The following is a 23,756-nucleotide window of genomic DNA, read 5'->3' as shown; positions in this document are numbered from 1 at the left end:
GGTTCTTTAAAAAGGATCAATGATAACTCAGTGACATGAAGTTTTACTCCACTGGTAGAGGAAGTGCATTCTCTGTTTTGATTTTTTGGTCAAGCTAATTATATGGCCATCCCATGTCTATGTGTCGAATGTTGGAGTTCTCAGGTACTTAAATGTTTCCACCAAATTTACTGTAGCCTTCCAAATGACAAAAGTGGATGGCTTTTTAATGAAAGTCAAAGATGTTTTTCACAGTTTTAGCTTTACTGTCTGGACACCAGGGGGGCGCCAACTCCCCAAACCCAATACAACACACACAGGGCACAAATTAAAAGCACAAAAAAGCCTTTTTATTGCTTGGGAAACTCTTCAACCAGCATTTCCCACCACCACAGCCACAAGTATGAGAATAGTACAGCACACAGTGACTGTTCTTTCTTTCTCTTCTGGTCTTTGCCTCCTCCACTCCTCCCTTTTGGTCTTCAAATACCAGGGTCTACCAGTGTCACATTTGCAACTTTTAAGTCGTCCAGTACTTCCCCTTTCTCAAGTGCCTTCTTAAATATGCCTAATGAGGGTTTAAACATGACATCTTTTATTTCTTTCAATATAAGCTGGAATCACAAACGTGAGTTTGAGGTTGGGACTGAGCTGTCAATCCTGTGTTTTAGCCACCTACTGCGGGCTTATTCCTGCCTTAATACCACCTAAAGCAGTGGTCCGCAGGGTCAGACTGGAAGTGCCTCATTTGGGGATGTGGCGTATTCTCAATCTATTCTGGAGATCTCACTGATTAATTCTGATGCCTTCTCGATCTCCAATTTATTTTTATGGGAATGATATGAAATAATCTGTTTTCAAAGTATTCCTGCAGAAACTTGAAGATACATTTATCTCTAAAAAAATAATCAATTTCTTTGGAGATGAACTCTATAAAGTTTACATCTGCTAATGACCTGGAGTTAAGATGCCAGCTACGAAAATCAGAGGAGCATGATCAGAGATAACAATTGCATCATATAAGAATTGATAAATTATTATCAATGAAGAAATAATCAATTCTTGAGTAATTGTGATGTACTTGGGAGAAGAAGGAATATTCTGTTCAATTTGGATTTAGGAATCCAGATGGGTTTGTTAAGCTATGATCTTTAATAAACTGTGTGATTGTCTTCATTGAAATAGTTGTTATCGCCACTGTAGTTCAAGATTTATGCAGGTCAGGATTTAAAACACAATTAAAGTCTCAACCTATAATAATTTTATGAGTGTTCAAACTGGGAATTGAAGGAAATACATTTTGGATCAAATCTCTGTCATCCACATTAGGCACAAATATTTATCAAAATTACTAATGAATTACCCATCACCATGATATTGAGCCCATAATGTAGAGCCACAGGCATCAGCTACAATTCATTCATTTTCTGTTCTCCACTTCTCCAGATCAGAGATGAAGTGAATCAAAGCCCGTGTTAAAACTTAGGGTGCAAGACAGAGAATGAAATCAGGCCAGTCCACTACAGGAGGACTCCCAGTAACACACACTGACCTGATGCCAGCTGGTTTTACTCGGAAAGAAAAACACACAAGTACCGGAGAAACATTTAAAATTCACACACAGAAGGCACATCAGCTAGGAACTGAACCAGAGGCCAAGTATAGCAGTTCACGGCCACACAACATATCATTTCAATTTCTAATACGTGAAAATAAAATAAACTGAGCTTCTCCTTTTTAAAAGGGCAGTTTCAGGAACAAACCCTGATGTGTTGAACGTGGATACAGAAACCTTTATAAGTATGGATGTCATTGAGTGCATAAAAGCCTGGAATTGTTATTAAGGATTTGTTATATTTTTAACATTTTAAAATAGTTTTATGATATTTTAAAAAACAAAGTACAGCAAACCCAGACATGCCCAACAGTTAATTTCTTTTGTATCATAAAGCACAGTATTTTTCCACTTAAACATGCAGTTTTCACACCCTGCTTAGTTCCAAATTCAGTGTTTTGTTCTTTTCTTCTTTTTTAGTTCCTCCAAAGCTCCCTAATAAGCCCATCCTGATAGTCCTGCCAAGTGCCTTAGTATGGGAAGGGGACACTGTGACTCTGAGGTGTCTGTCTAAGAGCGAAGTGACAGGGACACAACTGACATACAGATTCTACAGAGATGAGACACCTGTGGGTCATGAAACTAAACAGAATAAGTTCACAGTCCAGTCAGCTCAACAGAATGATACTGGAAGATATTGGTGTGAGGTGAAGGAAGAAGGAAAAGAGACTGAGAAGAAAGAAAGTGACAGCGAGCAGTTGACTGTAAAAGGTAAGTGTGCAGAAGTCTCCTCTTCAGGTCCGTGTCTTTCTCTGTCTGCTGAATGATGACTCCTGCTTGTTTTCATTCCAGTTATCAGTTCATTCAGGATGTTGAGTTTTCTTTCCTGTTCTGATTTCTTTATCCTTTTCGCTCTTCACCAGATTGTCATTTTTAATTTTTCCAGATGTAACTCTCTGTGTACTCTTTGTGCTTCAAATATTAGCCATGTTCACTCCTAGGGATATTTTCACTTTTCTTTTATCCCCAATAACCCTGTCAGCATGTGAAAGGGTAGACAAGACTCCAGTGTCATGTGTGCTCAGTAGTAAGCAATTTATAAAATGAACAAAACATTGAAATATGATAGTAACAGTTTTAAAAGCAAGTACAACAACAACAACAACATTTATTTATATAGCACATTTTCATACAAAAAGTAGCTCAAAGTGCTTTACATAATGAAGAGAAGAAAAATAAAAGACAAAATAAGAAATTAAAATAAGACAACATTAGTTAACATAGAAAGGAGTAAGGTCCGATGGCCAGGGTGGACAGAAAAAACAAAAAAAAAACTCCAGAAGGCTGGAGAAAAAAATAAAATCTGCATGGGTTCCAGGCCACGAGACCACCCAGTCCCCTCTGGGCATTCTACCTAACATAAATGAAATAGTCCTCTTTGTAGTTCGGGTTTTTCACGGAGTCACTTGATGCTGATGGTCATACAGACTTCTGGCTTGTAATCCATTCATCATTGTTGGGACATCATGGTGCTTTGGGTAGACAGTGATTTAGCAAGTTTTCTTTTTTTTATTTTATGTTAAATATGAGTCACATGTGTGGCTTCTCTCTTTCTGTGTCCCCTAAGAACTGCCAGCCCACTTACCAGTAAGCGCCTTATTTAGGAGACCCTAACTTCAATGACTGTGTGTTTGTAATGAGTGCACCTCTCACAGTACCCAAGATTAAATGATTGTTGTTACATTTGTTTCATTTATTAACTGTTAAATTTAATCAACAGAATTAAGCATTGCATTCCTTGCAAACTCTAGCAAAGATTTAAACTTAATCAACAACAATAGCAAACAATAGCGCTGAGGCTAGGGCTCTGCACTGGCAATCGGAAGGTTGCCGGTTCGAATCCTGTAAATTGCCAAAACAAGGAACTCTGCTCTGTTGGGCCCTTGAGCAAGGCCCTTAACCTGCAATTGCTGAGCGCTTTGAGTAGTGAGAAAAGCGCTATATAAATGCAAAGAATTATAACAAGAGCAGGTGAATATTTGAGAAAACTTCCCAAATAGATGGATTACAACTCTCTGCTTTCATCTTGGCTGGCATCTTTCTGAGATGGGATACTGATAGCTGGTATTGTAAGTGAATGCCAAGTGACTGGAGGAGTCCAAATGAACAGCTGGGGTTCCAACCAGGCCACCTCATTTAATTCAAGGCAAAAAAATTCTTTGAAAGAAACAAACGCATGATGCCACAATCAAAACAGCAACTAATAAGTTGTTTTAGCCAATCTTAGGGTTTCTAAAGGAAGTAGCTCTGGAATGTGGGTCTGGCCTAGGAGGTCCATCCTGCAGCAGGGTCAGTTCCAAAACTGATACCCTCCTCCTGGGGACGTCTGACTTTATGCAGCTCTAAAAAGAAGGGTTGGCCTTCTCTTGCTGATGAGGGTGGGGCCAATTGTCCTCATTGGCCATCTTCTCAGAATTGGGGAGGGAAGAGACAATACTGTTAGCGACAGCACCCCCTCTTTTCTCAGGGTGATATCGCATGCCTGAGTTGAGCTGTAATGTGATCCTCAGATACCCATGTGTGATACTTGTCACAGCTGCTTCTCTCTGTCTAACTGCAGTAAAGTCTTGGCAAAATACAAGTCTACTTTTACTCCTTAAAATATATTAAAGTATATTAAATGTACTCGTTTCCATGAAATTCAACAGGTTATAAAGTATGTGAATATGTTAGTCAGAAGCCCGATTGGTTAGTTCATCTCAAATGGCTATCAGCTTCCAGCAGGTTCACCTTCTCCAATAATGTCTTTTAGTGGTCTTGTCTTCATTATCAGGAGTGGCCATTATGCAGCTGTTTCTAAGGTGAAGTTGTTTATGTGGTTTTGGGGTCCATTTTCTTAGCACATGGCCTTGTTTGTCAGCTCACCCTTGCAGCCTTTCATGTTGTGAGTCACCAGCCATCACTACTTCAGTAATCACAACCTTAGTGATAAAGTTGGTTTATGTCAAGCGACAAGGCCAGTCAGCTATTCATCTGAATTTCATATTCAGCACAGCAAGACAAAGAAAACTGAGTAACACACAAATTCTGGTTATATTTGAACAAATTCTACCTGGTTTGTAATATCTGGACTTGCAAAAAAGGAGATATCTGACAATATTAACAATAAGGTAAATATTAAATAAAACCTTCAGCTAAAAGTGTCCATTAGGACTGAACCTGAGAATCATTGTGTAGAGCATGTGAAGCACCTTTCTTAATATCAAACCTGCTATTTCATGCTTAAATTAAATACTGAATGAACACAAAAAGACCTGCCATATTAATCTCTTGTATTGATTTTTTTATTGTTTATGGTTTTTAACATTCTGCAAGCTGAAGACGTCCTGATAATTTCTTCCAAATCGAATTTTCTTAGCACAGCGATTAGAACCTTGGAACTTTATTTATTTATTTGACTTTTTACAGAAACTCTTTAAATAAGTACATAAAGAAGTGGATAAGTAAATAAATAAACATACACATAGACATTGGTCTGAACACACACCAGAATGACTACAAAGCAAGAAAATGAAAAAGAAAAAAAACTCCTGATTTGGCTATCGCAGTCACAGTGAGGCAGACATATTGCTGTTGGTATCCTTCACATCTTCAATTACTCTGTGATGGAGAGTGCTATTTTCTATGTTGTGTTATGATGGGCTAGTAACATCACTTCAGGAGAAACCCACCAAATCAACAAGCTCATTAAAAGTGTGGACTTAATTATTGGATGCACTCTGGACCCCCTGGAGGTCGTAGCAAAGGAGAGAATGAAAACAAAACTGTATGCCATTATAAACAATTCTGCACATCCTCTCTGTGACACACCAACACTGAGGACTTTCAGCTGACACATCATTCAGCAGAAGTGTGTCAAGAAGTCAGTCAGCTAAGAACTGAACCAGAGGCCAAGTGTAGCATATCACCACAACCCAGGGCCGGATTAAGAGCTTTGGGGGCCCGTAGCACATTTCAAATTTGGGGGCCCTTTTGGTCTGCATCATCTGAAGTTTAGATTCTGAACAGTTCAAACCGGACTAAATAATTATTTTACTCTCGATTATAATAAGAATCTTATAATATTTATGTGAATTTTATGTGTTGGGCCCCTAAAGTTTTGTTGTGTAAGAAATTTACAGTTTAAAAACGTAAAGATAATATTTTTAAAGACCAGTTTTTCAATGCTACACTTTTTCATTAAATATTGGGTCCACCATTTGGGGGCCCCCGAAATTGCGGGGCCCGTAGCATATGCAACATATGCCTATTGTTTAATCTGGCACTGCCACAACCCAACATATCCTTTCAATTTGTAATACATGAAAATAAAATGAGCTGAGCTTCTTCTTTTTCTTCTTCAGTCTCTGGAACAAACCCTGATGTGCAGAACATGGATACAGAAACCTATAAATGTGTGCATATCATTGAGTGTATAAAGGTCAGGAATTGTTGTTAAGGATTTGTTAACATATTTTTAACATATTAACATTGTTTTTTTTAAATACAAAGTATAAGAAACCTCTGAGCCCAGACATGTCCAGCAGTTAATTTTTTTTGGATCATAAAACATGGCCTTTTGACACTTAAACATGCAGTTTTCACGCCTTACTTAGTTCCAGATTCAGTGTTTTGTCATTCTCTTCTTTTTGTTCCCACAGAGCACTTTAGTAAACCCACCCTGAGTGTCCTGCCCAGTGTCTCAGTGTGGGAAGGGGACACTGTGACCCTGAGGTGTCTGTCTAAGAGTGAAGTGACAGGGACACAACTGAGATATAAATTTTGCAGAGATGAGACACCTTTGAGTGAAGAAACTCAACAGAATGAGTTCACAGTCGAGTCAGCTCACCAGAAGCAAACTGGAAAATATTGGTGTGAGGTGAAGGAAGAAGGAAAAGAGACTGAGAAGAAAGAAAGTGACAGCTTGCAGTTGACTATAAAAGGTAAGTGTGCAGAAGTCTCCTCTTCAGGTCCATGTCTCTCTCTGTCTGCTGAATGATGACACTTTCATGTCTGTGTAATGACGCCATATCTTCACCTGAGATACCCAGTACTTCACATTGAGAAATTTATTACAGCGCCACACTTTGATGTCCAGCTTGCAGCACCCAGCTTCTCATTTTCTAAATGAATAGTGAGACATGAAAAACAATGGAGTGGAGTCACAGTGGTAGTCAGTTGCTTAAAGTGTGAATCTTTGTCAGAAAAAGAAGGTATCTGTGGAGGCTTTTAGGATTTGAGGGACTCCTGCTTCTTTTCATTGCAGTTATCAGTTTTTGTCAGGATGTTGAGTTTTCTGATTTCTTTATTCTTTGCTCTCTTCACCAGATTGTCATTTTTAATTTCTCCAGATGTATCTGTCTTTTCACTCTTTGTCTTTTAATTATTAGCCATTTTCATTCCTCGGCATTTTTTTCTTTAATTCCCAATAACTCAGTCATCATAGTTTAAGGTATCCCCTTCAAAGTTTTCAGCTGTTTAAATTTATTAGAATATTCAGATTTTAAATATGATCTGGTTCAGTTTTCATATTTGCTTCTTTTTCTTATCAGAGGCTTCTTTTTTATTCCATACTTCAGAAAACCCACACATTAACCTCTAGTCAAATGCTATTCCAGATTTCTCCAGTAGAGAATGCTATAAATTCTACTGATTATGGCATATCTTACACACACACACACACACACACACACACACTCACACACACACACTCTGATCCTTTTAATATTTCTCACTGGCATCAGCCTGAGGAGCTTTACTTCTGTGAGAAGGAGTGGTGAAACCTAATGACCTAAACAGTGAAATCTTCATCATGAATGGCAGAGTGATGAAGGAGACTCACGTAGGTTTGAATATGACATGGACATAGAAAACATATTTGTATTTTTACCTATTTGGTAAGTTTATAAAAGGCAAAAATATAAAGATGGCCGCACACACAATCACATATAAAGCAACACAGACACTCGAGCAGAAGCATGATAGGCTGTGGGTCTGCTTTCAGTCTTTTTTTTTGGGAAAATCACAGATTATTTTTTAAAAGAAATGGAATGAGCACCACATTTTGCCAATAGCCCATCTTCTGCTCCTCCTGACCATGAATTGCATTGCTACTCCAGGAAGTGGACAAAGATCTGCAACTCTAGAAAATAATGTGAGTTTTGTTATTTAATTGAAGATTAATACTTGTTATTTGTCAATAATCATTATTTGTCTCTTCTGAAAGTATTTGTCTTTGTAACTGTCCTTATTAGGAAAAACACCATCAAAATAAGATTTAACTTTGCAGTGTGTCCTCTCTTCAATATGAATTTGACAGATGCTGCTGGTTTTATATGAAGGCTCATATAAAGCCCCTTAAGAAGTTCTGTCCATTCTCATCTGTCTTTCCTGCCACATAACCAATAATAAGACTGTGTTAAATGGCTGTGTGTTAAAAGACATACCGGTAATTGAAAGATTAAACCTTATCTCAGTGTCTGCCACTGATTGTGATGAGTGTCGCTGTCTTGAATATTTAACATCATCCTATGCTCAGCCACAGTCTCCCTTTTGAGACACATTAGAGACATAACCCCTCCAATGTGCCCAGAGCCATGTTGGAGTCCCAGGGTATCCTCTCTTTGTGCCTAAACTACTTTATCTTTCTCCTCTTGTTCCAAAAGAACAGCAGTTCTGTTCCAACGTCCTCATGTATTGTCAATTTTCTAACTTTATAAAGGAGAGTTTCTTCAAGACACCAACACATGAACCTCAATTTGTCTTTAACCCCAAACCCCATTCTAGTAATCACTGCCCTGATCTGTGTTGGTAACTAATGGTAATAATAACATATAATGTGGTGCCCACCTTACTGCTTTGTTGGTGTAAAAGAATGAGTCTGAACACACTGAAAAGGTTTGTGGCAGCCACCCGTATATTGTCCATGGCTGCAAAAGGTTTAAAGAAAACACATGGATGTTCTCTGGTTGAATTCCCAAAATGAACTGAACTGATCTGTCAAGATGGAGGTTTTATATGTTGGAAACCGGAAGTGATGTCATTAGACCAGAAAAGGAAGTGACGTTAAACCAGGCAGGTTTTCCTGTATTTGGTCTGCAGAGATGACAGAAAAACATTTAGAGGACGCCGCCACCCCCCTGGCCTGGCGGGTAGTCATCTCCACTTGGTCCACTTAGCTCACTCCTAGTCGCATGTGTGTGACATTGGTTAGTGTCAAGGTCATCCCACAATCACAGGATACTAGTTACAAGAAATCACCAAGCACATAGAATGCATGTTGAAACGATTGGCAGACACCCATGACCCCTGAAATATTTGTGCATAGAAAAATAGCAGGTGCAGCTAGGATGGAACCCACATTGGTCCTCCTTCATCCAAGGTTCTCTATCTAATGGAGCACCTTTCTAGTTATCCAAAATAGACTTTCCCTCAGTTATTACGGCACATCTGCTTGTCTCCATTTTCAACCTGCTTATCTCTACCCAGAAGGGCTGAAGCTGAATCTGTTCCAGAAGGAGCTCAAAATCTCAAAAAACATTTAGAAATTAAAGAGAACTGCATGATGCATACATTAGAGCTCCTTCAGCATTCTGCTGTACAAAGGTGTGGCACGGACCAGAGTAGACACTACTGCAGCCAGTCTACCATGGAGCAGATGAGTGATCCCTTGGGGTTGAAGGCTGTCTTCTAATAGCATTACACCTTTACTATTTTTATTTCATTCCAAATCAAAACCGAATTATAACAAATTTCCATTTTCAGTATTTGTAGCTGTACAATCTGAAATATGTCTTCTCTCCACAACACTAAAACTGTAAGCTGCAGATGCTGAAAACACACCTGAAGACATAAAAAAAGCTAAAGCATACAGTCGAGTTGTGGGGCATTTTATTTATTTCATTACCAGGTAATTGAGACTTTGGATAAACGCCCTACCAGACTAAAAAATGTGTGCACTCCAAAACAAATGTGCTGTTTGACAAAATAGTTTTTTTATTTGTAAGTGAAGTTCTTCAGTAAAATTACAAAAGTGCATCACAGAGGAGGACCAAAGAGGAGGTTTACGGATGTGGTGAGGGAGGACATGAAGGCAGTCAGCGTGGCAGAAAATGATGTAAAAGACAGAGATAGATGGAGACGGATGATCTACTGTGTTGACCCCTAAATGGGAGCAGCCAAAAGAAGAAGAGGACATAGAGATGGAAATGAAAAGAGCAGACTGAGTGTTGTGTATGATATATTGCACCACTGGACAGAGAGAACAAAAATTAGTTTTGATTCTCTTTTGTCCATATCCAATTTAATAAACCCTTTTAATCCAGTTTTTGAGACCTGGGGGACAAGCATCACTGGGTATGAACCAAATCTGTAATGTCTACTGCAAATCATAGTCCACACTTATCATGTCAATGTAAATGGAAAAAAATGACACAAAGTGATCAGATCAAATATCAAACCACAGTCTGCTGGATCTAACAGCTTGATACGCCTTTCTAGGTAATTTAGTTGAATGGAAATTAAATATGTTTAAAAGATACAAAACAAGAAACTACCTAAGAAAAGCTAAAATCAGTACAAAATTAAATTAACTTTTCTGATTTTTTGAACTGGTAGCTTTGTATAACTGGTCCTGTAAGTTCAATGCCAACAGCTTTACACTGTAAGGCAGCACAAGATCTCCTTTTATTCTGCATTTTACTTCCTTGCTCTGTGCTTTTGACCATCAGGTAATGGACCTTTTTCAGTCAGGCTTTATGCCCAAACATAGCACAGAAACGTGCATTTACGTGTCCTAAATGACGTCCTTTTGGCATTGGACTCAGGACTTCATGTGATTATGGTTCTTCTCGACCTATCTGCTGCATTTGACACAATCGATCATGGTATCATGATCTCCTGACTCGAATCCTGGGCTGGTGTATCTGGCTCAGCCCTCGATTGGTTCAGGTCATATTTCTGCAACAGGACTCTTAGAGTCATGTTGGACGATTTTTCATCTGAATCAGTCCTACTCCCACGTGGGGTCCCCCAGGGTTCCATTTTAGGGCCACTACTTTTTTCAATCTACATTCTGCCTTTAGGTGCAATTTTTAGAAAACATGCAATTTCATATCATCTATATGCTGACGACTGCCAAATGTATTTTTCCCTTAAGCCAACTGACTCCACCAAACCTCTCCTCGACTGCCTATCTGACATTAAGGATTGGCTGGCTGTAAATTTCCTTCACCTGAATGATTCAAAAACCGAGGTCATTGTTTTTAGTCCCGACTACAAACAGATTCCATCTTTTGGCCTCGACTCTCTTCCCACTCCAGTAACTTCATCTGTCTTTAATCTCGGAATCAAAATGGATTCGTTCCTGAAAATGGATGCTCAAGTCAACAGCACAGTAAAATCCTGTTTTTTCCAGCTCAGGCGTATCGCCAAACTCAAGCCTATTCTGTCTAACCATCTCCTGCAATCAGTAATCCATGCATTTATTACGTCCCGGCTTGATTACTCTAATTCCTGCCTTTATGGTATCAGCAAAGCCACTCTTTCTAGACTACAACTGGTTCAAAATGCGGCTGCAAGGCTTCTAACAGGGAGTGGCAGAGGCCAACATATTACTCCAATTTTAAAAACCTTACATTGGCTGCCAGTTAGATTCAGAATTGAATTTAAGATACTCCTCCTAACTTATAAGGCATTAAATGGTCTAGCCACCACCTATTTGAGTGTTTTGCTCCATCGATACAATTCCCCTTGCGCTCTTAGATCCGCAGATCAGCTCCTTCTAACCGTTCCCAAGGCACGTTTCAAAGCTCGTTGTGAAAGGGCTTTCTCCATCGGTGCACCCAGGCAGTGGAACTCCTTACCCTTAGTGGTTAGGCAAGCCACTTCAGTTGCCACATTCAAATTACGCTTAAAAACGCACTTCTTCACATTGGCTTTTAATTCTTAACTTGTTTCATTTTCTACTTGTTTTTCGCTATTTTCTCTATTCTATTGGATCCTCTGACCTGTTTTTAGTTTTTAGTTCAAATTCTCTCTTAATGTTTGCTTTAATATTTTGTTTTTAGTCCTGTTTATTTTAACTGTACAGCGCTTTGGTCGGTTGTAATGCTGTGTTTTTAAGCGCTCAACAAATAAATATGGTATGGTATGGTATGGTAACCACACTTGAATGACTGAAGATCTTCACCAGACAATCCTCCCTTGGCCTTCCTCTTGTTTTCTCACACTAATTCTCTTCATGTTCTCTCTTCAGCTATGTATGTGACTTTGTCAGCTTCTCCTAGTACTTCTGTGAAGGTGGGAGACTCCATTAAACTGACCTGCACATGGGAAGGGAAAATGAGCTCAACACTCATTTTCAGCTTCCTAAGAAACAATGAGACTGTGAAGAGCAGCAGTGACTCTGCAGTGTTTAGCATCAATCAGGCTGATAAAATCCACAGTGGGAGCTACATGTGTGCTGTAGAATCTTCAGGAAGAAGACAAACTTACAGCAATGAGCTTGAGATTGAAGTGCAAGGTAGGAAGAAACATTTAATACAACTTACATATCTCTCTATTATATAAAAAAATCTTGGGACGATACAAGACTTTTTCAGAGAGACAAGACGAGACATTTTCAGAGAGATAATTTCATGTTCCATAAGATGAGACTTTGTGCCAAGAGATGAATTGAAAACCTAACAGGTCCAAGCGGGGATGGGAATAAAAGACAAACAGTAGAAGAAGAAAAGACAAAGAGTAGATGACAAAGTAGAATGTCGTAAAGAGGTTCAAAAACGTGGACGTGATACACATGCAGAGCAGGTTAGAGATTATAAAGGTACTAAAATTCGAAAGTCTCAAAAAACTGATTGTAAACATTGCATTAGATAGATAAGTATTAGCGCTAACAAACAGAAATTATTCTGTGAAATAACGGAACAGCGAAAAGAGATTGAATATACTGTATGGACATAGGTGATATGACAGAAGTATGTAGATATTGGTGACCTTTAATGTTTAGGTCACAGACTTGTAGATCGTCTAATTCGTTTTGCCATCAGGGAAAAGTAGTGTTTCTTCCCAGTGAAGAGGCATATCCACGAGAAATAAAAGGTTTGTTATTTGGTGAAAGTGAAATCCACAAACACTACAGGCAAAATATCCAAATCTACAATAATCTGTTCGCGTTCGCATCATACAATGCTCAAAACATAGATTAACATGATTCAGGCCATATGTTATGAGAATCTGTGGTCCCGCAACAATTATAAAGCTACTACAAGTTTAATTTCAAAGACACCACAATTTGGTCAGGTGTATATTTATGATCAAGGAGAAGCGATGCAACATAGAATCGAAGGAGTTAAACAATCAGATATATTAGAAATTCTACAGCCAATAGTGGATACAAATCCATACGTCAAAAAGTATCTTACTTTACACAAAATTTATCTGAAAAACACGGACAAAGAAGTTTTCTTGGATTTCTATATGAATCCAAAAGATCAGAGTCGCATATATAATAAACCAACATGTGACAAATTGTCAGCGATAATAATTTCGAAAGACGGAGATATCAAGGACAGAGTTGATATTTGTGTTTATCCAAAAGCACAGCACGATTCGTCGCAAGCGGCAGATCCAGGAAATGACTAGTGTGTAGGGCCCGCACGTGGGATGGCGAGCGAAGCAAGCAGGGGGCCCCCTAGTATGACAAAACAAAAAGAGGGTAAAGTATTGTCGTGCTGTCCATGTGGCACCAGGAAGCCTTTAATAATTAACTAAACATTATCCAGAATTATTCTGCAATACATTTGCATGGCATTTAATGAAAAAGATGCAAAAGATGAAAACAGGTCGTTGCTGTAGCTCAGAGTCCAGAGTGCTTTTACCGTGTGTTCATACACCAAGCTTGTGAGCAAACAACAACAACCAAAAACCTGCACTTTTACTGTTCATGACAACCAAGATAACTCACCACGTACCAAAGTCACCCTGAATGTTAAAGCAGTTAAAACAACAGCCCTGAACGTCTTCTGGTCACTAAAGTATAAAGTCTTATTGTTTAATCACAATGAAAAAAATGACAAAGCTTTTTTTGTTCTTTTTCCCTTCATCAGATTCTGTAAATTCAACTGGGGTTCCCTAAGCCAAAGATTTCTCCACAATTTGAATACAAAATATTTTTATTTGTTTTTGTTACAAGTTTCCAGTGCTTATTTGCAAATATAACATTCATTCTGTTTTAACCAGAACTTTTAAAATTTAATTATTGAAATGGCCTTCCCTAAAGGTAACAAATCATTGGTTTAAAATGCTGGTAAAATCTCACATAAGTTGTGTGTCTGTCCAAAGAGGTGACGCTTCAAAGAAAATGAGAAGTTTGTACCTTCTGTTTGTGCTATAATAAGAAATTTGCAAGTGGTTTTTTATGTTATTTATTGTGCAATGTGTTAAACATTTGAGTAGGATGGAATATCAAAGACAGTTTGTGATGTGTATTATAACGTATGAAATAGAACTGCTAGACATTAAATTTAATTAGTAACTTATATTTCAATTTTGTACCTTTTTGACAAATATTCCTATGCTGTTGAAGGCATTGCCTATTTATTTGATTTTTGAAAACTTCATCGTTTTTATTACTTCATTGTTGTGGTGAGACAGGTGGTCCACAGGCTCAGTCGCTCCTACGTCAGCCTCCTCAGTTTATGGGCCGCCAGCTTTTCCTGACCTTGCTGGCCTGAAGTTCTCCCACATTGTTTTTCTGTATTTTGCTCCTTCACCTGTTATTAATTATTTTAAGGTTGTTATTAATGGGCTTCTTTCTGTTTCTTTGTGTTTTCAGCTTTGCCTGGTGCTGGTAAGCAAGGTAGGTGCTGAGAGGTCTTGGCTTTTGCTTTCTTGTTTTATTTATTGTCAGTGCAGATTGAGGAGGGCTAAAATCTTTTATTTCTCTCTTCTCTGGTGTTCCTCATTTCAATCAGAGTTGTGGGCACTAGAGGGGGGTCCTTTATTTTCCAGGATGTTTTATGGAGCGAGTCCTGTGAGCAATAGCTGTGGTATGTCTCGCTGGCATGTGTGTGTGTGCGTGAGGATGGGGCCATTGTGGCAGCCATGTTTTTCCCCTCACGTCCATCTTATTTGTTTGTCTCTTCTCAATGTTAAGCTTGAATACTGTTAATGAACTTGGAGTTAAAGGAACACTCCATCCAAAAATGATTTTATTTTATATATTACTTACCCCATGAGGTTTATAATGGTGCCTGATATAGTGACCAATTCTGGAAAACAGCAAACAATGTAAAAAACATCCATGGAAAAAAGGAAAAAGATTCTCATGCATTGCATAATCCACATGTCCATTATCCATTAATGTGTTTAAAATGTGCAAAACGCATGCTAATTGTTTTTTGCTAAAATATTATCAATACTTTTGAAAAATTCGGCATACAATATAAACAGAAAAGGCACATTCCCATAACAAAGTGTATTTATCTATCCATTTAAAACACATTTATCTCAAGCTTAGTGAGTGATTCTCCTCTAGATGTTATTTAGGCTTTCCAAAAAAAAAAAATTTAAAGGGTTCACAAATGTTTTAGGACTACTGTATGCGCGTAGACTTTACTTAAACTTAATAATCCCAGGAGGCTCAACCACAGAGCTTATTAGTTGAGTAAACTTGAAAATGCTATGCAGCTGAAGGTTTTAATATGTTTTACAGTGTATATGTATGCCAACTACCCACACAAAGTTATTTAGAAAGGTATTAAAATAGTTATAATCGTCAGACTGTTAACTTTTAAACATTGATAAGAAGGAAAGTTTGCTTTTATGATGTTGGATTTGTGACAGGTTTGCTAGTTTATTCAAAAACAGCACACCATAAATCAGCGTCCATAACCACAAAACAATCTTCACCCCTCAGTTTGTTAAATCTCTTGAAGTTTCTTTCCAACTGCGCAAAGGTGCAGGGATCACGAGGAATGATTTGTAGCTTTGCTCCAAAGGAGGTGTTCCCTTATGCAAATATCCTTAACTTTATGTAAATTTTCAATTCTGTGCCTAGAATTAAACTCAGAAAATGTAAAAGATTTTCATACATCATACTGTATATGGAAAACAGGCAAACTCACAGGCACATTCATTAAAAGTAATATTGTTAAAATTAAGTTAAAGTAACCTTACTGTTTAAAGAATTGTAGTCATTTGTACCTTTCAGTATGTTAGCCACAATGTTTTACTTCACCAGTAGTGTGAATTTATGGCATCGCAACAATTACTTAAAAAATACTGTAGCACATTTAAATAATTAATTGATATTGATAGTTAATGTTTAAATGTACATTTACATGCATTTATCTGTTCAGAAGCATCATTTTAACCCTTTGTTGTATTACAGTTCTTTATGGCTATATAAATATATTGCTAATATATCATATTTTTATGTGAATTTATTGCAGTATGTATTCTTAATGTGTGTTTTCCAAACTGGAGTTTTTGGTGTGCGTTTATTACTCTACTGTACTTGTTCACTACATTCATTTCCACATGTTACATAGTTTTGTGGTATTCGCTGCTTGGGAATGTTCAAAATTCAAATTTATCAAATCTAAGTCAGCCATCCTTAGACAGAAGGACAAGCAGGAACTGAGCTCTGGCCAAATGGCTCCCTCCATGTGACCTTCACTGGCTAAAATGAACATGCGCTGTCATGGTGGGTAACTGCCCAGCAGTAAACTGAACTTGATAAGTTCCTGATGTACACCTCCACTGTCCATAACACGACACTAGAAATACTAAATATGATTATATTTTGAGTTGTCTCAGCATTATGAGGAATTGCTAGTCAGTTTATTTTCTATAATTAGTTTAATATACTTTTCTAAAAATAGGATTTTGCTTAATGTGTATAAATGTTATTGAATGCTTATTTTCAACAAACCTAAATCAAAAAAAGTATGGAAAAAGCCAAAAAAACACAGTGATTCTTAAATCTGACTTTTACTTCATTGCAGACTGTATGAACCGAAGATATTTCATGTTCTCTCTGCTCATCTTCATTACATTTGTTAATAGAAATCCATTCCTGCATTTTAGGCCTGCAACACATTCCAAAAAAATTTGAGACGGTAAAGCATTCACCACTTTGTAATGTCGCCATTCCTTCTCACAACACTTTAAAGACGTTTTGGCAGTGAGGATACCAAGTCCTGAAGCATTTCAGGTGTTATTAAGTCCCATTCTTCCTGTAAACATGTCTTAAGGTGTGTAACAGTATGGGGTCATCATTGTCTCATTTTTCGTTTCAAAATTCTCCACACATTCTCTATTGGGGAAAGGTGAAGACTGCAGGCAGGCAGGCCAGTCCAGTACCCGTACCCTCTTCTTCCACAGCCATGTCTTTGTAATGTGTGCAGAATGTGGTTTTGCATTGTCTTGTTGAAAAAAATGTTTCAATGTCCCAGGAAATGATGTCATCTTGAAGGCAGCAAATCTTTCTTTAAAATTTCAATGCCCTTTTTGCATTAATGGCACCACCACAGAAGTATAAATTTCCTTTGCCGAGGGCACTCATATAACTCCATACCATGACAGACCCTGGCTTTAGGACTTGTTGCTGATAACAGTCTGGATGGTTCTTTTCGTGTTTGGTCCGGAGCACGTGGCATCCACTTCTTCCAAAAAAGACCTGGAATACTGATTCATTGGATCACAATACACATTTGTTTCCACTGTGTGATGGTCCATCCCAAATGCCTCAGAGCCAAGAGAAGTTAGTGCCACTTTTGGTTATGGTTAAATAACGCTTCTTTTTTGCACAGTGAAATTTTATGAGGCATTTATGAATGTAACTCCATATGGTAGAGCTTGACAGAGGTTTGCCAAAGTAATCAGGCCTTGCCCATGTGGTTATATCAGCTTTTGAGGAGTGATGGTTCTTGATGCAATGCCATCTGAGCGATCACAGATCACGGGTGTTCAGCTTAGGCTTGCTCCCTTGCCCTTTACGTACTGAAATTCCTCCAGAATCCTTGAATCATTGAATGATATTATGCACTATTGAGGGAGAAATATGCAAATCCCTTCGTCTTTCATTGAGGACCATTGATTTTTAAATATTTCAATCATTTTCTTATGTATTTGTTGACAAACTGGAGATCCTCTGCCCATCTCTGCTCCTAAAAGACTCAGCCTTTTGTGGATACCAAATCATAGTTACAATCACCTGTTGACATCACCTGTTTGAAATCACATCATTATTTCATTATTTTACCTCATTACTGGCTCCAGTTTGTCCCTGTCCCAACTTTGTTGGAGTGTGTTGCAGGTCTGAAATGCAGAAATGAATGTATATTAACAAATGAAATGAAGTTGAGCAGACAAAACAGGAAATATCTTGGGTGCATACTGCCTGTATTATCATAGTATTTATCTCTACTTACTCTTTACCTGTTTTCCCTCAATGGTAAGTGTACTCGTCAAGTTCGTTATCAGGTTGGTCTACTGTTGCACTTTAAGATGAACACACACACACATAGCGATACGCATACACACAAACCCTAACCATAACAGTGCCCCATGAATGACACACACACATGCTGATTAACCTCTAGCACTTTAAACCACACAAGTTCTTTAGGTATAACACAGCCTGTCACTCAGCACTTCATGAGACTTACTTATTATCAGCACGAACAACAAACAATGTTTTAATGATATCTCAGACCTAAATATTACCTTTGGTCTACAAGAATACATTTAAGCATACAAAGACTCAGCACTCTTGACTATAGGCCATTTATCAGCCAAGAATACCTTCTTTACGTACTGTTCCAACTATTGAGTGGAGCTCTCACTCTCAGCATAATAAACCAGCACAGCACAGAGGTAATGGCAAATCTCCAGCTGCACTAGGTGCTCAAAGAAATCTAACTTGTTATTTCAATCACTCTATAGACATTAAGACAAAGCAGCATGGTATTTATTACAAGAATAATAATGATACCATTGGAACAAAGAATAATAGAAAATAGGCACTGATAGGAAAGTCTGGATGTATATAGTCTTTAGAAAAAGCTTATGAAAAAAGTAGAGATGACAAGGATGAATGTCCCAGGGCAGCGTTTGATTTAGCAATTGACATTTATAAAGATGCTGTTAACTGATGATCGGATGAAAACTGGTCATACTGTACGTCTCTTTGTTGTCTTCTCTGACGTCGCTCTTCCGTCATCGCTGTTTCTCCTGTTCTTCATTGCTTTCAAATGAGGAATATTTATTATAAGGTTTCACAACACATGAATGTTCCATACACCTGATTGGCTGGCTGTCAATATGATGGATGAATTTTGCTGAAACTCTTTAATCTATCTTTTCCCAGATAATAAAGTTTTTTGATATTGCCTCATGTCCTCCTTTCCCAGGCTGTACACCAAATTGTTGTCCCAGATGTCCATCCATAAAGTAATCAATAGCCTGAGGCATGGCTCAATCTTCCTTTCCCAGGTTATAAAGTAATTGAGCCACCAGCATGTCTTCCTTTCTATGTTGGAACAGCTATTTTAAAAGTGAGGTGTAAGGGAAGAAAACCTGCTTTGATTGGTCCTAAATGTAGTTCATCTGTTGTCTTGTCTTGAACAAAATATAATGGAAAATTAAACCAAAATGTACAGATTTTGTACCCCACAACACTGCATGTAATGAAATAAAAGTCAAAGTAAATTTAAGAATCACTTTGTTTTTCTTTTTTAATTTGCATTTTCCATATCATCCCAACATTTTCTGATTTGGGGTTATACTTTTTTAAACCTTTTATGGACAATCTTATAGATGTATTCTTCTTCTTCTTTCGGCTGCTCCCGTTAGGGTTGCCACAGCTGATCATCTTGTTCCATATCTTCCTGTCCTCGTCACCTTGCTCTGTCACACCCATCAACTTCCTGTCCTCTTTCATCCCAACCATAAACTTCCTCTTAGGCCTTTCTCTTTTTCTCTTGCCTGGCAGCTCTATCCTTATCACCCTTTTCCCAATATACTCATCATCTCTCCTCTGCACATGTCCAAACCAACACAATCTCACCTCTCTGACTTTGTCTCCCAACCGTCCAACCTGAGCCAACCCTCTAATGTCCTCATTTCTAATCCTATCCATCGTCATCACACCCAATGCAAATCTTAACATCTTTAACTCTGCCACCTCAAGCTCTGTCCTCTGCTTTCTGGTCAGTGCCACCATCTCCAGCCCATATAACAGAGCTGGTCTCACTACCATTCTGTAGACCTTCCCTTTCACTGTGTCACAAATCACTCCTGACACTCTTCTCCACCCTGCCTGCACTCTCTTTCTCACTTCTCTTCCACAATCCCTGTTACTCTGTACTGTTGATATCAAGCATTTAAACTCACCCACCTTCTCCAACTATTCTTGTAGATGTACAGTATAATAAAAAAAAATATATGTGACAGAGAATTGTTTTTAATACAGTAAATTGTGCACAGTGAGATGTCTGGATTTCCCTTTCTTGGGTTTCACTTTCTTTAATTAATATTAAACAGACTCCTTTTTTTCTTTTATTTCAGTGGATTATAGGATGGAGAACAGCCTTCGAATTGGAGTATCAGGTCTGGTGCTGACTGTGCTGCTCATCATTACGAGAGACTCTTTCTGGATCAGAGTGACTTCAGTATTTCAATCCAATGATAGTGCGTAGACTTCAGGTCAGTGGAGTCAGAAAGCAACATGAACATTAAATGAAACCGATGCAACATTTATCTGTCCTGAGTGTGCTATCTATCTATCTATCTATCTATCTATCTATCTATCTATCTATCTATCTATCTATCTATCTATCTATCTATCTATCTATCTATCTATCTATCTATCTATCTATCTATCTATCTATCTATCTATCTATCTATCTATCTATCTATCTATCTATCTATCTATCTGCTTTAACTTCTGATGTGTTGATTTACAGGAGCAGGAAGTGAAGAAAGAAGTCCAACAACCAAAGTGAGGGACAACAATGAATAATTGACTGAATGAGGAGAAGCAGCTGATCAAGTGTTCACACTCTTACACTCATTAGCAGAACTCAGCACCTCTGTGGATGTCACCTTGGTCATATTCTCACATAGTATACGTCACAATGTAAAGTTAAAAATACAATGTGGAAACAGAAACATGGACATGTCAGATAGCAATGAGATGACAAAGTAACATCTGTGCACCTCCGGATTACTAATTGATTTAAAGGTTTAAATGAAACAACCCAGCTGCCTCTGGTGTAGTGGCTAAGTGTTATGATCTGGAGTAGAGACCACAGCTAGAGAGGGTTCTCAGACCACCTTACTGCCTAAAAAACAGGCCTCACCCCAAACGTCTTAACCCCCAACTATAATGACCTGTTTCAGCCTACACAGCCTGAAAGGGGTTAGCTCTTAAAATAAATTAACTTTCCCACAATTTCGAAGTAACTCTCAACAGAAAGGAAAATCATAGAAAACAATTTGGCTTGAGAAATTATCCAGAGAAATAAACCTTAATAAAAGAAGAGATGTATTTACCATGAACAAATGCAAGAAACTTGCTCAAAGCGCTGTGGGAGAATACTTTTCATTACTATATACACATAGTATCTTCTAATATACAGAGTGCCTTAAAAATTATATTCTTATATTTTCTAATCCATCCATCCATCCATCCATCCATTATCCAACCCGCTATATCCTAACTACAGGGTCACGGGGGTCTGCCGGAGCCAATCCCAGCCAACACAGGGCACAAAACAGGAAACAAACCCCAGGTACTTGACTAATTAAGGATGTGTCCCTGACCGAGCCACAGTATTTGGGTGTTACTTTGTATTTTTTTTCTGAATTTCATTATGCATTGTAAATAAGTTATAATATTTTTATGCTATTGTTAAAGTGTTGGCACACCCTGTAAAGGCACCTGTTTCCCGTTGTGAGGTGGAATGATAACCAAGCAACAAACTGTCACCATCTAATGAGGAACCACATATGACTTCGTTTACCAGCCAGTATATAAGTGGTGGCCCAGTCTTTCCTGGTTAGAAAACTGAAGTCAGTGTGGCTTATTGACACATTCTTGCTTCTTCTGCACATTTATTTATTTTATTTGAAATTGCTCTTCTACAATAAAGAAATGATAACAACAGCAACATTTATTTATATAGCACATTTTCATACAAAAAGTAGCTCAAAGTGCTTTACATAATGAAGAAAAGAAAAATAAAAGACAAAATACAAAATTAAAATAAGACAACATTAGTTAACATAGAAAAGGAGTAAGGTCCGATGGCCAGGGTGGACAGAAAAAACAAAAAAAAAACTCCAGAAAACTGGACAAAAAAATAAAATCTGTAGGGGTTCCAGGCCACGAGACCGCCCAGTCTCCTCTGGGCATTCTACCTAACATAAATGAAATGAAATGAAAATGAAATGAAGGAAAACATGAGAAAAGAAAGGTTGTTCCAAGTCAAAAATGTTTCCACAACAGAGCAAAAGAAGTTGCTTCAAAGACAAACTTATAGCAGACTGCCCCAAGAACACCATCTGAAAGAATAATCTGGGAAACAGAGCAGAAAAGGCTGAACGGCAATCACTTAAATGAAAGGAAACCCAATAGCTGCAAACACTCCAGAACACTTCATTGAGCCAGTCTGGAACTTCCGTGGCTCCAGAGGGCGAGCTTAGGAGTGATAATGTCAGGGTGGCCCCGCCTCCTAGGGTAGCACCTACAAAATATAAGAGATATAGGTAAACACTGTAACAGGTTTATATACAGAAATAAAGTTTTTGTAAATTAAATGCTTAAAGAAAACAATTTAAAAAAATATTGTTTTACATAAAAGCGAACAAGAAACACAAACAACAGCAAAAACATCAAATACACCAAATATAAACCTAAACCAGTTCTGTAATCCCAGATGAACCATAACGCTATTGTACGAGACTTTATACCACTAGCTTGCTGGTTTAGTTGCTGCATTTGCCTAAGTGTGTGACCCTGAGCAAGTCACTAAATTTGTGTGTCAAATTTTCTTTTACGTTTAAGTAAAGCAATTACCTCAAAATGTCCTACATAAATACATGTTTTTGGATGATGAATACTTGTCTGACTAACACCTTCACTCAAGGCATCTTACAAGATCAGGATGAGTTACAATTGCTTTTGTTGTACATTTAAATGTGCAGATGATTTGATAACAAATCAAATGAGCTGAGACTCATGACTCAGGCGCTGCTTCCACATGCGATTTAAACATCTACCTGCGTCAGTGAAATGAAAGACACTGACAGCATCACGCAGGACACCCACATGCTTTAGCACTCCTGATGAGCTCCACTAAATCGATTCTTTCATATTTACTGTACGAGTCCATTCATTTGATTCACTTAAAAGAGTTGTTCTAATAGAAGAAACCATTGAAGGCACTATACAGGCATTTTGTTGTCGATATAAAGGACCCCCAGCCGTGTATCTTGACACACTTCTGCTGAATAATTTATTAGCTGAAAGTCTTCATTGTTAGTGTGTCACATATAGAGAATGTGCAGAATTGTTCTTAATGGCAATCAGTTTTGTTTTCATTCTCAGCCTCGTCTGCTACTTCCAGGAGGTCCAGAGAGTGTCCCATAATTGAGCCTGCCCTTTCAGTTACCTTGTTTATTCGTTGGGCTTCTCTTGAAGTGATGTTACCAGCCCAGCACACCACAGCATAGAAAATCGCTCTGACCACAGCACTATACAAGATGTGAAGGATGTCACTTCCCAATTTAAAGGAACAGAGAATCATAAGGAAAAAGAGCCTGCTGTTTCTTGTATAGCTCCTCTGTGTTGCAAGACCAGTCCAAACTGTCATTAATGTGGAGCTCCCAGTACCTGTAGGACTGCACCACCTCCACATCAATTCCCTGACTAGTGACCAGACATGGAGGCTCTTTACTGTGGTGAAAATCAATAACCAGTTCCTTGGTTCTGCTGCAGACAATTCCCTTTGCACCAAGAAACAAAGTTCTTCACCTGACTCCTCTCCTTTGTCTTGCCCCCCTTATCCATACCCCCCATAAGGGCAGAATCATCTGAGAATTTCTGCAAGTGACATGGCTGGCTGGTATATTTATAGTCTGAGGTGTACAGAGCGAAATGAAAAGGAGACAGGCC

The 23,756-nt window shown here is 38.2% G+C and overlaps 1 protein-coding gene across 1 annotated transcript in view; it reads left to right on the top strand.

Annotated features, from left to right (window-relative positions):
• LOC114642592 (immunoglobulin superfamily member 1-like) overlaps positions 1 to 23,756 on the top strand; it is a 253,600-nt gene that overhangs the window by 169,362 nt on the left and 60,482 nt on the right. The window contains exons 5-9 of the mRNA XM_051919754.1: positions 2,015 to 2,305; positions 6,235 to 6,516; positions 11,829 to 12,095; positions 14,409 to 14,432; positions 20,147 to 20,269. Coding sequence (XP_051775714.1) covers positions 2,015 to 2,305; positions 6,235 to 6,516; positions 11,829 to 12,095; positions 14,409 to 14,432; positions 20,147 to 20,269 — 987 coding nt within the window. The remainder of the gene's footprint in view (positions 1 to 2,014; positions 2,306 to 6,234; positions 6,517 to 11,828; positions 12,096 to 14,408; positions 14,433 to 20,146; positions 20,270 to 23,756) is intronic.

Source organism: Erpetoichthys calabaricus, chromosome 16, assembly GCF_900747795.2.
Source record: "Erpetoichthys calabaricus chromosome 16, fErpCal1.3, whole genome shotgun sequence".
NCBI classification, from domain to species: Eukaryota; Metazoa; Chordata; class Cladistia; order Polypteriformes; family Polypteridae; genus Erpetoichthys; species Erpetoichthys calabaricus.
The sequence above is the reverse complement of the archived record's forward strand: the minus strand, read 5'-3'. Positions and strand labels throughout refer to the sequence as shown.